This window comes from Aplysia californica, unplaced genomic scaffold (assembly GCF_000002075.1).
Source record: "Aplysia californica isolate F4 #8 unplaced genomic scaffold, AplCal3.0 scaffold00091, whole genome shotgun sequence".
Classification (NCBI taxonomy): Eukaryota; Metazoa; Mollusca; class Gastropoda; order Aplysiida; family Aplysiidae; genus Aplysia; species Aplysia californica.
This window is the reverse complement of record NW_004797361.1, coordinates 488,922-503,472: the sequence shown is the minus strand read 5'-3', so window position 1 is coordinate 503,472 and position 14,551 is coordinate 488,922. Positions and strand designations below refer to the sequence as shown.

The 14,551-nt window shown below is 39.1% G+C and overlaps 1 protein-coding gene across 1 annotated transcript in view; it reads left to right on the top strand.

Moving 5' to 3' along the window:
* Positions 1-11,920, top strand: part of LOC101846638 (crooked neck-like protein 1) — a 22,071-nt gene extending 10,151 nt beyond the window's left edge. The window contains exons 9-16 of the mRNA XM_005094888.3: positions 425-586; positions 1,025-1,153; positions 1,561-1,773; positions 2,399-2,545; positions 3,670-3,864; positions 5,054-5,209; positions 10,304-10,396; positions 10,815-11,920. Coding sequence (XP_005094945.1) covers positions 425-586; positions 1,025-1,153; positions 1,561-1,773; positions 2,399-2,545; positions 3,670-3,864; positions 5,054-5,209; positions 10,304-10,396; positions 10,815-10,964 — 1,245 coding nt within the window. The 3' untranslated portion in view covers positions 10,965-11,920. The remainder of the gene's footprint in view (positions 1-424; positions 587-1,024; positions 1,154-1,560; positions 1,774-2,398; positions 2,546-3,669; positions 3,865-5,053; positions 5,210-10,303; positions 10,397-10,814) is intronic.
* The last annotated feature ends 2,631 nt before the right edge of the window (positions 11,921-14,551 follow it).

Below are 14,551 nucleotides of genomic sequence, written 5' to 3'. Positions count from 1 at the left end.
GGGGGGGGGGAGTGAGATATAAAGACAGAAACAAAAGAGAGATAGAGGAGAAGTAGGACCTATATGTGGTACCCTTCAGCCATCTGCCAGCTTTCAATTTCAAGAGCCATTATTATGGACTGTTACCATCGACGAGTAGTTCAAGACGTGTCGATATTTTCAAGGTCGTGATGAATGTCCATTTCCCCTTGCTTCCTTGTATGTCCGCAATGTTAGTGCCTATAGTAAGAGAGTTGACCCCACAAACAGTTGTCTTTTTGATGTTCTTGAGATGCCAATTTCTTGTTTTGTAGTTATTGCAATGTTCTTTAAGCAAGGTAGCAAAGGAAAAAACAGAAAATAGATAATTTCTCATTTTGTTTTTCTGCCATTTAAATGATTTGTGATTTTGTTGAAAAAAAATTATTTATGTTTTTTTCCCCAGCATGAGCGTGCTAGAGTGGTGTACAAATATGCTCTGGATCACTTGCCCAAGGAGCAATGTGAAGAGGTCTACAAACACTACACTGTGCATGAGAAAAAATTTGGCAGCAGAGCAGCCATTGAAGATGTCATTGTGAATAAAAGAAGGTTCAAATATGAAGAGGTGAGCAAAGGTCGATAGAGGTTATTGTATTGGCAATAATTCCTTTTTACATTTTATATAATGGCTTTTATTCCTGGCTGTTATTTGAGTCGCTTATAGGGAACAAAGAGGTTAGGAACTATCTAATTTAATGAATGAGACAACCGATGGAAGGAGAAAATGAGTCGCTGAAATATTATCTTTGGTTTTGCAGTATCTGACAAGGTTGTTCAGCATTCATTTGCAAAACTGATCTTTTATTTCAATGTATTCCACAATGTTTTGTTTATTGGATTGTGTGGGTAATCTAGGTTTCTGTTCACAGAATTTTAACTTGTGAAATTGTTAGAATAGTTTTTTCCGGTTGCTGATACTGGGCAGTTTCCTCTTCAGAATATATTTATATGACAGTATCCAGTGCATATTTTGTTCTATTTATCAGCTTTTGTTGCCTTCCAGGAAGTGAAAGCCAACCCCATGAACTATGACGCTTGGTTTGATTTACTGCGTTTGTTGGAGTCTGATGGGGAGTTAGAACAAGTCCGAGACACGTATGAGAGAGCCATAGCCAACATTCCTCCCTCCCAGGTCTGTAATATGTAATTGTAGATGTTTTAGGCACTCATTGACATTGTTTAGATCATTTAAGAGGTGCGCTGCTAGACTCTGCCTGTCAGGGCCAGCTCAAGATTAGAGTGAACACAACATCCCAGCAGAGAGATGGAGATGTTTGATAAATAAAACCTCCCCACACAAGAATCAAACTCGAGGTCTTCTGTGTTCTGCGATGAATCACCCAACGGCTACAACACCGATACCTCCCAGGTGGAGGAGATCTGTGTGTTTTTTAATGTAGAAAAAAGTTTGGAGACTGCGTTTTATTTTGACGTTTGTCATGCTGTAGGTCAGAAGCCATTATAAGTGCATTATAGTCTGCTTTCCTCCGTTTTTTCTTTGCCATTATTGCAGCAGTGTAATTTATTTTATGTGCTTAGGTGAAGCGGCACTGGCGACGTTACATCTACCTGTGGATCAATTACGCCTTGTACGAGGAGCTGGAGGCGGAAGACATGGAGCGCACACGAGAAGTTTACAAAGCCTGCCTGGACGTCATACCACACAAGAAGTTCACCTTTGCCAAGATCTGGCTTATGCTTGCCCAGTTTGAGATCCGACAGAAAGATTTGAATGGAGCTCGGAGAGTTTTGGTATGTATTGTCATGGCTTCTTTTCAGATTGTGTAGTAGGAAAATAATTTTTTTTTGACGCCTCAGTCATTTTGTCCAACCATTGAATGTTGCAAAGCCTAATTTTTTCTAGCACAAATTATTATTAAGTTCTTTGACTGTTAATTTTTACAATAATGTGTTTGTAATTTGTCTGTTTATTTCTTTTGTCTAATTGCTGAACATATTTATTCTTCGTTGTTTCTGACATCACCACCAAGTTGATGGTCCTTTCTTGTATTGACCATTTCTAAAGACATGATCACTTCTGTATGGTTTTTCTTTGCAGTGTAGCATCTTTTGAACCATCAGTATTTATAATAATTTAATGTTTTTATATTTTGTCTCCATATGACTGTTGCAGCTGCTAGTGGGACTTCTTCTAATTTTTGTTGGGAATACAGAATGATGTAAAGGCAGTCCAGGAAAATATTCAGGGGTGGGGGGTGGGGGTGGGGGTGGTGTCACATAAGGTATTCCATTCCTGAAGTTTCTCTACATTAAATAAATCACTGACATTTACTGTTCAAAATTTTAATCCATGCTTCTTTCCAGCCTTGTCAGATTTCTCTGAAATTTTGTATTCTTAATTCTGTTTGTCCATCAGGGAACAGCTATAGGCAAATGTCCAAAGAACAAAGTGTTCAGAGGCTACATAGATCTGGAGTTACAGCTGAGAGAGTTTGATCGCTGTCGTATGCTCTACCAGAAGTTCCTTGAGTTTAGTCCCGAAAATTGCACCACATGGATGAAGGTATGTCGGTATGATCAATTTAAAGGTTTTGTTTTCGTTAAAATTTGGTGACCTCTGATCTACACCAAATGCCTATTGGGCAAAAGTTAATTATAATATCTACTCCTCCCCCCCCCCCATTAAATTTTTAAAAATTAAAAGCATCGTTTACACTTCATATCTTTCAAATTAAAACAAAAAAAATATGGCCCTGTAGGGAGTGGACTCTGGATAAGGGCTAAAGTTTTTCTTTCCCCCCCCTGCTTTATTGTTATTTTTTAGGTTTTTTTTTACCATGCCATAATTATTGCTGTATGCATATTGCTGCTTTTTAAACTCTTTATTTTCCATGTTTTGACGGAATTTTTTCCAGATCTTGTGAAACAAGTAACGGGGGATACACGCAAAATATTCATTTAGCTATTAAATGGCTAAAACTGTTTCAAAGTGAAAGTGGATGTAGTTCATACATTTATCTAACAATTCCGAGTCAAAATAAATCTATTTAGATTAGGAAGAGATTGCATTACCAGTAATGCTTCATGCACCCAGCCATCTTACTGGACGCTGAGACTGTCCACTAGGGGACCTTGTGAGTTTCACTGGATGCTCCCATCATCCATGCTCAGACCTGACAACCTCACTCGAAAATTACATATTCTTACGTTTTTTTATTTTTGTGCGCGTACAAGACTTTTTCGTATATTGTATGTCTTTTTTAAGTCAGCCGGGTAATCATCAAAACATATTAGCATCAGTACGTTTCCCTTGTTCATCCAATGAAATTGCAGCAGATATTACTACTTGTGACCCATTTAAACATTCAAAACTCGAAAAAATTCAGGAAACTGTACGCCCATCTAAATCTAACAACCCAAACATTACTTTCACATGTTTTCAGTGAGCTTGTTTCTACACAGTATCGTAAAATTTATTGATTTAAATTTTATCAAAACCATTTTAGGGATTAGAAAACTTACTCTTTAAGATCTCATTCTTTTTTACCTAATCGTACTCTTTTTCACCTTCAATTGTACTCTTTTTACCTAATGTGGGTTGGCAGCTCTGCATGCTTGGGATTATAGAGTTAACTGTATTTTGTGGTGTGATTGTTGGCTTTATTAACCATGCTTTAATTATTGCAGTATGCAGAGCTGGAAACTATCCTCGGAGACATTGACCGAGCTCGGGCTGTCCTTGAACTGGCCATTGACCAACCGCGACTCGACATGCCTGAGGTCTTGTGGAAGGCGTACATTGACTTCGAGGTTGAGCAGGAGGAGTTTGACAATGCCCGGAGACTCTACAGGCGCTTATTGCAGAGAACTCAACATGTGAAGGTAGGTTGTGGTTTTCTTTTTGTTGACCTAGTGTTCAAGTGTTACGTATGAATTAACACTTTGCCACCACAGGGCTCATATAGTAAAGACTCTTTTGCAATCAAAGGCAAAGGCATTTTGAGGAAAATCCAAAGAAACTGGGTGGTAACCATTGCCGATTGGCGAGATGTGACGGCAAAGTGTTAAAAGTGATAAACTATGGATTTTTCTCCCTCATATTTCGAACGTCTGACTACAACATAATGAAATGACAAGTTTCCATCACCTCCAGAGAAAGGAAGAGTCCATGATTTTCGGTTTGCAAACAGATATACAGCTCAACTTTCACTTACACAAAATAAAACATCTCTCTCTTTCCCTTTTAACTGCCAGTGGAGCATAGGCCATCAACAACATTTCTCCAGCGAAGCCTGTCCTGTGCATCCTTTTCTAGCTGTTTCCATTATGTCCCCGCCGTTTCCATTTCCGCTTGTACCGCTCGCCTCCATGTCACCTTTGGTCTTCCTTTCTTACATTTAGAATAAAAATAGTGTGATGGTATTTTAGGGGATTATTCTCTTGCTCTAAGAGTTCAGAGCAGATATCTGGACAGCCAGCAAAGGTAAAAAGGGTTAAGTTAATGCAGGATTGATGTAATGCCACACAGCAGCTTTTTATGCATACTGACTGAAATCTAAGAAATAAGTACCTCCTGAAAGTCTTAGGAGGAAAATGCTTTTGATGAGGAGAAGCATGCTTTGTTTTCAGCAGGTGGTTGGTGGGTGTTCTTGTTTTGCTTTTTAGACTTTTTTTGGTGTTGCTATTGGCCTAACAAGTTCTTATGACAAGTTTTGCGGACTTTCTATGAATGACAGGTTAACATTTTTGTTTCGTACTTTTTTCCATGGCACAGTTAATGGATGATGGTTTGCTATTACCAAACAACTTGTAAAATTCAAGTGGGAAAAAAACAACAAACATTCACTGTTCAAAATTTATTTCAAAGATTTTTAGATCATATCTCATTAGGTTATACTGGATACTTATTTTTGTCCTTAAAAGAAAAGATTTAATGATCCACAGAATGACATCAGAATGGTATTGGAAAAAAGAATGGAGTTGACTTATTTCTTCCAGCTGCACAGTAAGAGCATTGTGACACGATTGTGATGTGTGTTTTGCATTATTTCATCAAATACTTTCTCTCCAGGTGTGGACGAGTTTCGCCAGGTTTGAGTTAACGTTGCCGGATGAGAGGGCATTGGAAAAGGCGCGGGCTGTCTTCCGAGAAGCGAATTTGGAGCTGAAGACATCAGACGACAAGGAGGAACGTTTGCTGTTGCTGGAGTCTTGGCAGGCAGTAGAGGTTAGTCTGTCCTTGTTGAGTCGGGCTATCCGTAGGAAAAATATTTCTGTCTTTTTATCTTATAACGTGTCTCGACGTGGTGGAATCAGCACTCGTCAATTTTTTGGCATATGGAGTTATTGGTATCATCTTAAAGCCTGTCAATTTGCCTTGCTTTTGATGAAAAAAAAATCCTTTTATTCTGGATACAAGTCGAGATATTGGCAATTGAAGGATGTGGGGGTTGCCTGGTTTCAGAGGTATATCTTGAGAGTCCATGGAAACTTAAAATTTACATCTTGTATGCCTTCATTCAACGGTTTTCAGTAAAATTAAGTACCACAAGCGAAATTTTTTGGGAACAATATTGATGTCTAAACCTTAGGGGTTCAAATCTACTCAATAAAACAAGAACATTAAAAAAAGAATGATCAAAATCCATCAATAAACAATCGAGATATGGTATTTCAAAATTATTCACCCATGTTTGAGGTGTTCTAAAATACAAAGTGCATGATCAAATCAATGAAAACTTTGTTTGTCCTAGAGATATCAACACAAATATTGATATTTCTAAATCAAAGCATGATAGAATGACTGGTTTCCAAGATATAGGCCTTCAAAAATTGAAAAAAAATGCCAAAATAGGTCATTATGAGCTCAGAACCCTATTTCAACCTCTTCCAAATTAGTCAAAACTGCCTCTCCATTAGTGAAAAGCACACAATCATTACAAATACATGCATAGACTTAGCTGAATTTTTTTCAGACCTCTCTGACCATAAGTAACTTTTCTGGACTCCTCTGAAGTGGGCTTCGGGGCAAAAAAAGCCTCTTGGAAAAAAAATTACTGGAACGCTGGTACATCCTCGGGCAAAAAGTATCACAACAAGTGAACAAATTAAGCTACAGGGCTAAATCATACATCAAATTAAAGCTCAATGCAAGCTCTATGAGGCCAAATGAAAATTGTTTACTAAAACCTCTCACAACACTCAATAACAGGGCCCTAAAGCCCAAAAACCTGCCATTATTGAGTGAAACTTATAACGTCTGCCGACTGGAAAAACATTCATATAAAATCAACAAATTTATCAAATTAAAGCTCTTTTCAGGCTCTGTACAGTGAATTAGGTTTAAAAAAGTAAAACCCTTCCAAACATTTCAGAAATGGACAATAATGTGAAAAAAGTCATCAATATTGGTTGAGAAAATTAAGATTTCTGCTCAGGGGGTTTAAAAATTTGAATTAAATCAACATACTGTTCTACCGTGGTTCATCTTGTATAATATAGATCTAGTTCTAGATTTATTTATCCTTAATTTTGCTGAGAAAGAAACCAGTGGCTGGGGAAATACAATGTATGCGTCCAGTAAGTGGATGGAAGAAAGAGGGGGAGGGGGGGACATTTCACCAATTATCAGGTGATGTCTAAGTCTAACTAAGTCTAAGAAGACATAAAAAAGGCTGGTTAATTCAATAATTGAATATCCACCAATCAAGAACGTAGATTTAGCCTTTTTGTTATCAAATTAAATGCAAAAACAATAGATCTACAAACATTTCCATCGGTAACACTAACACCCAGTAACCCCTTTCCGAGTGTTTAGTTTAGTGTGTTATAAATAGAACTCCCAGTTCAACTATTCACGGCTTTATTCTTTCACTTTGTCGACCAGAGATGCTTAGATTTCGATGCATTTAGAATAAATAAGGTGTTCTTAGTTGAAAAGACTGCAAAAATACCACCATGAAGCGATACATTTGTATAGATCGCAATTAATTCACTATGAGGTGGTGGAAATGTAGGTCGGCGTGATTCCCACCAAACAATAAATATTCAACCACACAGCAAGTGGGGGCCGATTAGTCTTATTTTTCAAAACACGGTATTCATAAATATCCTAAAAGAAAATTATGGTAATACCTACACATAAATTGACGCCATGAACAGATCAATCAAATGTTTCTTTCACTGAACCATCAAATAATCGTCTGCTGGTTGGGTCAAGTCAGAGGGGCTGGCAATGGGCGATGGAACAGCCGCATTGGCAGAATGACGATCTCCCCACTTCAGAAAAAGTAATATTTCTACTTTGTGGAATGTAGTTGGCTTTTCTAAATACACAAACTTGATGGTAGAGATGTCTAGGAATATGATCCTGGCACGGATAGCCCGATTTGTGTCGAATTTCATATTTAAAATGCTTTCTTCGTCTTTACATCGTACCGCTCACGCTTTCCGCTCAGAATAAAAACATAAACACATTCCCCGGAAATTCTCCTGAAATCCCATTTTTTTATGTTTCAAACCGCAAGAAAATTCGATGATTCACGTCTGAGAAATCAAAATTTAAAACAAGTACCCCCCAAATCTAGGCGCGCAAAATTGCGAGACGGTCAAGTTTTCACGTGTTAAACTTTAGTCAATTAAAAACTAAATATGCAATCATAAGTATCAGTTTCTCGTTCACCATTAAGAAGGAAAGACACAGAAAACAGTGGTATCATTTTTATTAGTGATTACAAAAATTAAAACCAGCTAATAGTTGGATGAAGTTGTCCAAATCTGGCTTCAGCCGTGGCTGTCTGCCTTCAAAATCCACCGCACAAATATGTTTTTAAATGGCCATAAAAGGTGTTGAGTGAAAACACAAAACGCACAGAGCTGCAGATCCTTTGTTGCTGCTCTAAATGCCAGATGGCATGACAGGTAGTTAGTAAGTAAGAAAACACAAAAATTGATAAAAATTCCCAAACCTGCTAAAAAAAGCCAGTTTCTTCTCTTTCATTATTTTGAGGAGTGCCTGATTTCACCATGCTGCCTCACATATGTCAGTCTTTGCATAAGTTCATACCAGCATATGTGGGGTAGCAGTTAGGTGCATTACCTTCGTATGCAGAAGACTTGTTATGGCATTGTGGACTGGGGTGTCTGTGGACTGTCTGCCCACCCTGAGAAGAGGCCATTCATGTTGAGGATAGGAGGGTACTAGGAGTTTTTATGAGACTGGAAAGACCTAACTGCCCTGTGACCGTGTAATTCCGGTAGGGTTCACGTTGCCCATTCCCCGCCACCAATGGCTACTGGCTAAGGTTTTCGACTCTTTCATGAGGTATTGGCCAAGTGGAAAAGCCATTGGATCGTCACGTCCTGGGTCGTTGTGCCTTTACTAAGAGGTTTCATGGCCAGAAAGCAAGTCAGGCATTCTGCTCGGTCCATCCCCTGCACCCAGTCACTCTCAAACTGGCTGGTACCTTCTCAGCCACAGAGGGTGTGTTGATGAAAGTAGTAGAGGTGTTAGGCAGAATAGACACCCACTCAAGGGAGAGTAGGGGTGTGTTAGTGAGGAGCATAGCGTCTACCACGCATCGGTGGGTTCTGCCTCCTGCACCTTGTGGGGCTACACCTGCTCCCATGCTGTTGTTTTAACCCCTCTAGGAAACGGGGGGGTTGGTTTGTTGGCGCCAACAACTCGCCATTCGCCAGAACCGTGTCAGTGAGGACAGGGACCACCACGGGCAGGTACAGTTGGCTGGATTGGGAGAAGCTGTTTGAGACGCTTAGGCATTTCTCAATATTTAAATGAGACCCATCACCAGTCCTTGATCCCCATGCAGAAGACTTAAGTTGGAGAATTTTTATAATCCCCCCCTTCTGGTACAATGTTTTGTCCCTTTTAGCCTGGATTGGCTGTGACAGAAAGGATTGAAGCTCGTCTCTTAAGTGATCTAAATTGTGTTATGGGGACGTAAAACTTGTACATTTGAAAAAGGAAAAAGTTCATCATAAGTTTTTTGCAGCCATTTTGATTGGTTTCCTTTAACCTGATATGAATGATATCAGCCATACATGGAAATGATTTTAGTTACTACAGGAAGAACTATTAGAAGTGAAAACAGACCTTATTTCATTTTATTTTGCAGTAGAAAGCAAACATAGTAGTATTGCCTGAAGTATTTTTTGAGATTGTACAACTTAGTCCTCAACTAGGTTTAGGCCTCCAGATTCAAGATTTTGATCTGGCAAGCCCTGTAACTCACCCGTGTGGTTCCCTGGGCCCTGTCCAAGAGACAGGGGTCAAAGAATAGGACCAATGTTTCCGCACTGTGCATGTCGTAGAAGGAGACTAAGGTCGATTGGGCAAAGGGTTAGCAGCCCTTTCCTGTAAAACAAAAAACAGCTACAAAAGCATCAACAGCAAAAACAACACGACTGCCAGTTCTGGAAGATGGAGGACTTTGACCATTGAAGAGGATAGAGAAAAGAGTGTAGAATGACACAGGGTGGTGAAACTGAAAGCCGAAAGGGCTAGAAAAGGATGCACAGGACAGGCTTTGCTGGAGAAATGTTGTTGATGGCCTATGCTCCACTGGGGGTTAAAAAGGGGAAGAGAGACAAGCCCTGTAACTGGGCTTGAACACTTCGGACTTTGCCACATGCCAATTTGAAAAGTGATGTATGAAGAAGTCATACCCTGACTGAGCACTCAAGGGGATTATGATTAAAGCTTCTACGGCCAAATGCATTCCTTATATTTGTAATTTCACTCTGCACTGACTGAGCACTCAAGGGGATTATGATTAAAGCTTCTACAGTCAAATGCATTCTTTGTATTTGTAATTTCACTCTGGTACTCAGTTGAGGTCAACCCAAAATGGGGATATGTCCGTTGATATCTGAACAGCAACATCAGTGATCTGGTGTGAGTTTTCCATCTAACTTTGGAGGTATTACACCACCGCCATCAACACTGTTTAGATCATTGAGGAGGCGGACTGCTTCGAGGCCTGTCTGTCGGGACTAACATAGGCTGAGAGGGATAAAACGTGCCAGCAGAAAGATAGAAATACTTGATAAAAATTTTCTCCAGAGTGGAATCACTCACGTCTTCGGTGTGGGATGACAAAGCACCTAATCTTTACACCACAGACAGACATTGACTTCCACAGTATTTTTTTTTTTAGAACTTGGCAAGTTGGATTGTTTGTTGCGTTTCTGGTTGAGATTCCTCCCTCACTTTTTAATTTGAAATCAAATATTTTTCTGGCCTTTATATTTTTAACTTCTTTTGTGCTAATACTTTGTTAATGTGCTCTCTGTTCCTGCTTAGGAGGAGGCTGGGGATGAGGCATCTAGAGACGAGGTGGAGAAATTAATGCCACAGAAAGTCAAGAAAAGGAGAAAGATCCAGACAGAGGATGGGGTAAGCTCTGTTCAGTTTATTTTGTTGTCTGTTTTTACATCATAAGAAGCTGGGATTAAAATGGCAGGTTCTTGCCTGCCTGTTTTAGGTTGTTAAAGACTCCATAGAAATTAAAAGTTGATATGGAGCCGAATCAGCATCCCCATGTTCTGGTGCTGTGACAGGAAATCAATGTTACATTCTTGCTAATAAACAGGTCACATACAGTCAGACCTGCTCTGTTTTTCCTGTAGTTTATCTTTGATTTTTTTTACCATCTCTCTGTTTTTCCTTTAGTTTGTCGTTTGTTTTATACTGTTCCTCTGTTTTATCCCTAGTTTGTCTTTTATTATTTGCCTGTTACATAGTTGTTTTATCCTCTTAATCTGCTTGTCTTTGACTCAACAAGTATGTGTACAAATTCTTTTTTTTCTTTCAGTCTGATGCTGGATGGGAGGAATACTTTGACTACATCTTCCCTGATGAAGAAGCGGCCAAACCTAACCTTAAACTGCTTGCATTGGCCAAGAAATGGAAAGAGACGAAGGAAAAAGAGCCAGAAACCTCAGAAAACGCAGAAGATTCATGACCTGTTGATGCGTGTTGATTTGACTGAATTTTTTTATGAAAGAGAGCTGGGAGAGTATGGCTGGTGTGATAAAGTGAATGTGGGAGTGTATTGGCTTGTTATTGTTGTTGTATATGGTTGGGTAACTGATGGACCAGTCAAGAACCAGTCAAGACGAAAAATTCTTTTGCATGCTATGGCACATGTTTGTTCTTGATTTATTCTACTTCAGCAGGGATTTGTTATGCTTTTATAATGCATTTTGTGCAAGAAACAACGTTTGATGTCCCTTTCTTTTTACAGCAGCTAAATTTTGTGTAGTTTCGTAGTGTGAAACAGATCAAATTACCTACTATTTTCTTCACTCTGGGTTAAGCATGGTTTTGGCAGAGAAAGATGAAAGAATTTATTATATTAGAATAACATGCTGAATATCGCAGGTGTCATAAGCGATCCGTTTGGGTACTGTTCACACCAGAGACTAAAAAACCCCAACCAACTAGTTTTTGTTGTGTTGTTCCTATCAGGAGTCATGAAAGGCAAGAAACTGTACGCCCTGACAATAATAATGATATTAAACTTCATTTTGGTGATGTTGAAAGGTGCATTGTTGATACAGCTTAGTGAGGGTGTAAAAATCGAAAATTAAAAAAATTTGGACTTCCGTGGATTGATTGCAACAGCAATGATAATATGTTTCTTTTCTTTGGTTTGAGACAATGTGAATAAATTTTAGGAATAATTTCTGAAAACGCAATCTTAAAAAACTCAAAGAACATGTACTTCGCTTTGTATATTTGAAAGTTTTCTGTACAGAATTGCGTGTTATTTTTTTGTTAACACTCATTTTGTGTTGTTATGAATGATTTTGTAGGACTTTGAATGTTTCTGTTTGTTGACTTCATCCATTTTCCATACCAATGACACACATTGTTTATGTAAATAATAAACTGGAATAAATTGCATTTCAAAATGTACTGAATGTTTGTGTTTTTTAAAAATTTCCTTCCGTTAATGAAATGACAAGATAGACTGCTGAGCTATTTTGTTCTTTGAGAGATGCCTTCCTTTGTCATTGTTCTGAACACTCACACATAGAAGAGTATGTTTTAGTTTTAGTAAGGTTTTATGGCGCTCGCAACTTCGCAAGGTCATATGAGGACCAAGGGGTGGATGTCAGCAGAGAAGCTCAAACGTGGAATCAGGCTTACTCTGCTCACCTTTCTTGCCTCAACAGTACAAAGTCTTCGATTATCAAGGCACCCCGGAAATAACGGTTCACAAAAGAGTTACAAACATACAAAAGAAGACGTAGAGGTTTTGTTTGCATTACTAATTGTTTTATGGCCCTCGCAACTGCATAACGTCATATGAGCGCCAAGGGGTGGATATCAACAGAGAAGTCCAAATGTGGAATCAGGCTTACTCTGCTCACCTCTCAAGCCTCAACAGCACAAAGTCTGCTTTGAGGCACCCCGGAAATTGCAGTTCACAAGAGAGTGACAAACATACAGAAGAAGTAGAGGAAAAATGACAATAGTAAGGATAGGAAAGAAAAAGCTGCAGTTCCCCCCTATTATTCTATTGTCAGCAGTGGTGTGCAGTTTGTAGTCACGTCACTCTGTATATATATAAATAGATTATGGTATGTATTAGTTCTATGGGTGGTGGGAGGCTGTTCTTGTGTGGTTTGCTCCTTATTTTTCTATCAAATGTCTATCTTCCTTATCTTTTCTCCTTTTTTTTGTTTTTGTTTCGTTCATGTAAAACCTAATTTTCAGCACTTGTATGACCCAATTGTGTTTGCAAGTGTCATAAGACTTACAAAAAACAAAAACAAACAAAAAACCCTCTTTGTTACAAGATAACAATTGTCTATGATTATGAAGTGACGTAAGACAATCGGTAGGCCTACTCACTTTTATCAGCAGGAATTGTCAATAATTTTATTATTTACTGGTTATGTCCGGGAGTGGTTGGCGCGTGCTCTGGTGTGGTTGCTTCTTCTTTTCTATCAAACGTTTATCGTCTTTATCTCCCCTCCCCCTTTTTTGTATATGTTACCCTCTTGTAACACCTCTAATCTTCGGCATCTATATGATCTTATTGTGTTTCAAGTGTTGTGAAACACTTACTAAAACTATAAAAAAAAAAATCCAACGACTAGTTACGTCCCTTGGCCATCTCTTGTGCGTTCATCCAGTTGTTCCCGCAGCTAATAATGCCCCAAGGAGGTTATACAGTAAGGTAAGGTGCTTGTACTGCCAGGATTGAGACTGTCTTGGGCTCTTGGTAGAGTAGTTGAGCTGTCGTAGCAGTAGATAGGTTTTAAAAAAATTATGTTACAGTGGTACATTTTAACTACCGGTATTTCAAGCATTCTATCTATCTCTGACATCCTCATTTCAGTCTGTCGACTCTGCTAATTCTTTTGATTAGCCCAAAATCACGACTGGTTGATGCTTGTTAGTTCGTCAAAATGAAAGGAGTGTAGGAATATTAAAATGCCACACTTCTTGTAGTTGTACTAATGATAGCACAAGTCTATTAGTATAGTTAGTAGGCTACAACAGCCGAACCTTCTCTAACGGCCACCTGCCCAAGACAATCACATGTACAATGGATCATTTTCCACTTCCTCCTCCCTAGCGTAAAAAAATGCATGTATTATAATGATACTGTCCACGACGTCCTCTTTTCTAAAACAACAACTTTTCTCCTCGACAGTGGTAACAATATCTATCGACTGTACATGATGTATATGGTGACGCAGCTTCATTTACGTAGGATAGGACGAGAGTTGCAGCGGGACTGATTGAGATGGCCTCTTTTTTGTTCTGTGCTATGTTCAGCACCATCGGTCTACATGAAGTCTAAAAAAATGGGGCATTTACAATATAATATTGGATACTATACACATACACCAAGCCTTAAGATGGAATCCACAAGGAAAGAGAAAGCAAGGAAGGCCTAAAACTAACAGTACCAGGAGGAGGGACTGTGCTATGGAGATGAGAATGAATATAACCAGACAGGTGGAGACTGGTACAGTGTAGCCCAGGACAGAAATGCACGGAGAGCACTAATAATGTTGGTAAAGGGTGGTGGGAAGGCGTCTTCACTGGTAGGTTCCACTTTTTTACTTTCAGTCTGTTGTTTCTGTCTGTCTGTCTATCTTTTTCCCCAGCACTAAATGACCACAATTGTGTCGATGTGCTTCTTAGTTTTTTTAAGTTTTAGTTTTAGTGGAGGTTTTACGGCGTTCGCAACTGCGTAAGATCATATGAAAGCCAGAAGATTAGAGGTGTTACAAGAGAGTAACCAACATAAAAAAGAAGAAGGAAAGATAAGGACGATAGATGTTTGATAGGAAAGAAGACGCAAACCACACCAGAGCACCGGCCAACCACCCACGATGTGCTTCTATTTACTCCAAAAAATTGTTGGAGGCCTATACTACGCACGGGGTGAGAAAAGCTGATGGTGGTGATGAGGCAACTGATGACATCTGTGGGGTTAGGGAAAGTACTTCACTGCAACATGCAAAAGACTTGAGTTCGAGTCTCTTGTGGAGACGTCTTTTTATCCAATACAGTTGAACCTGCCAT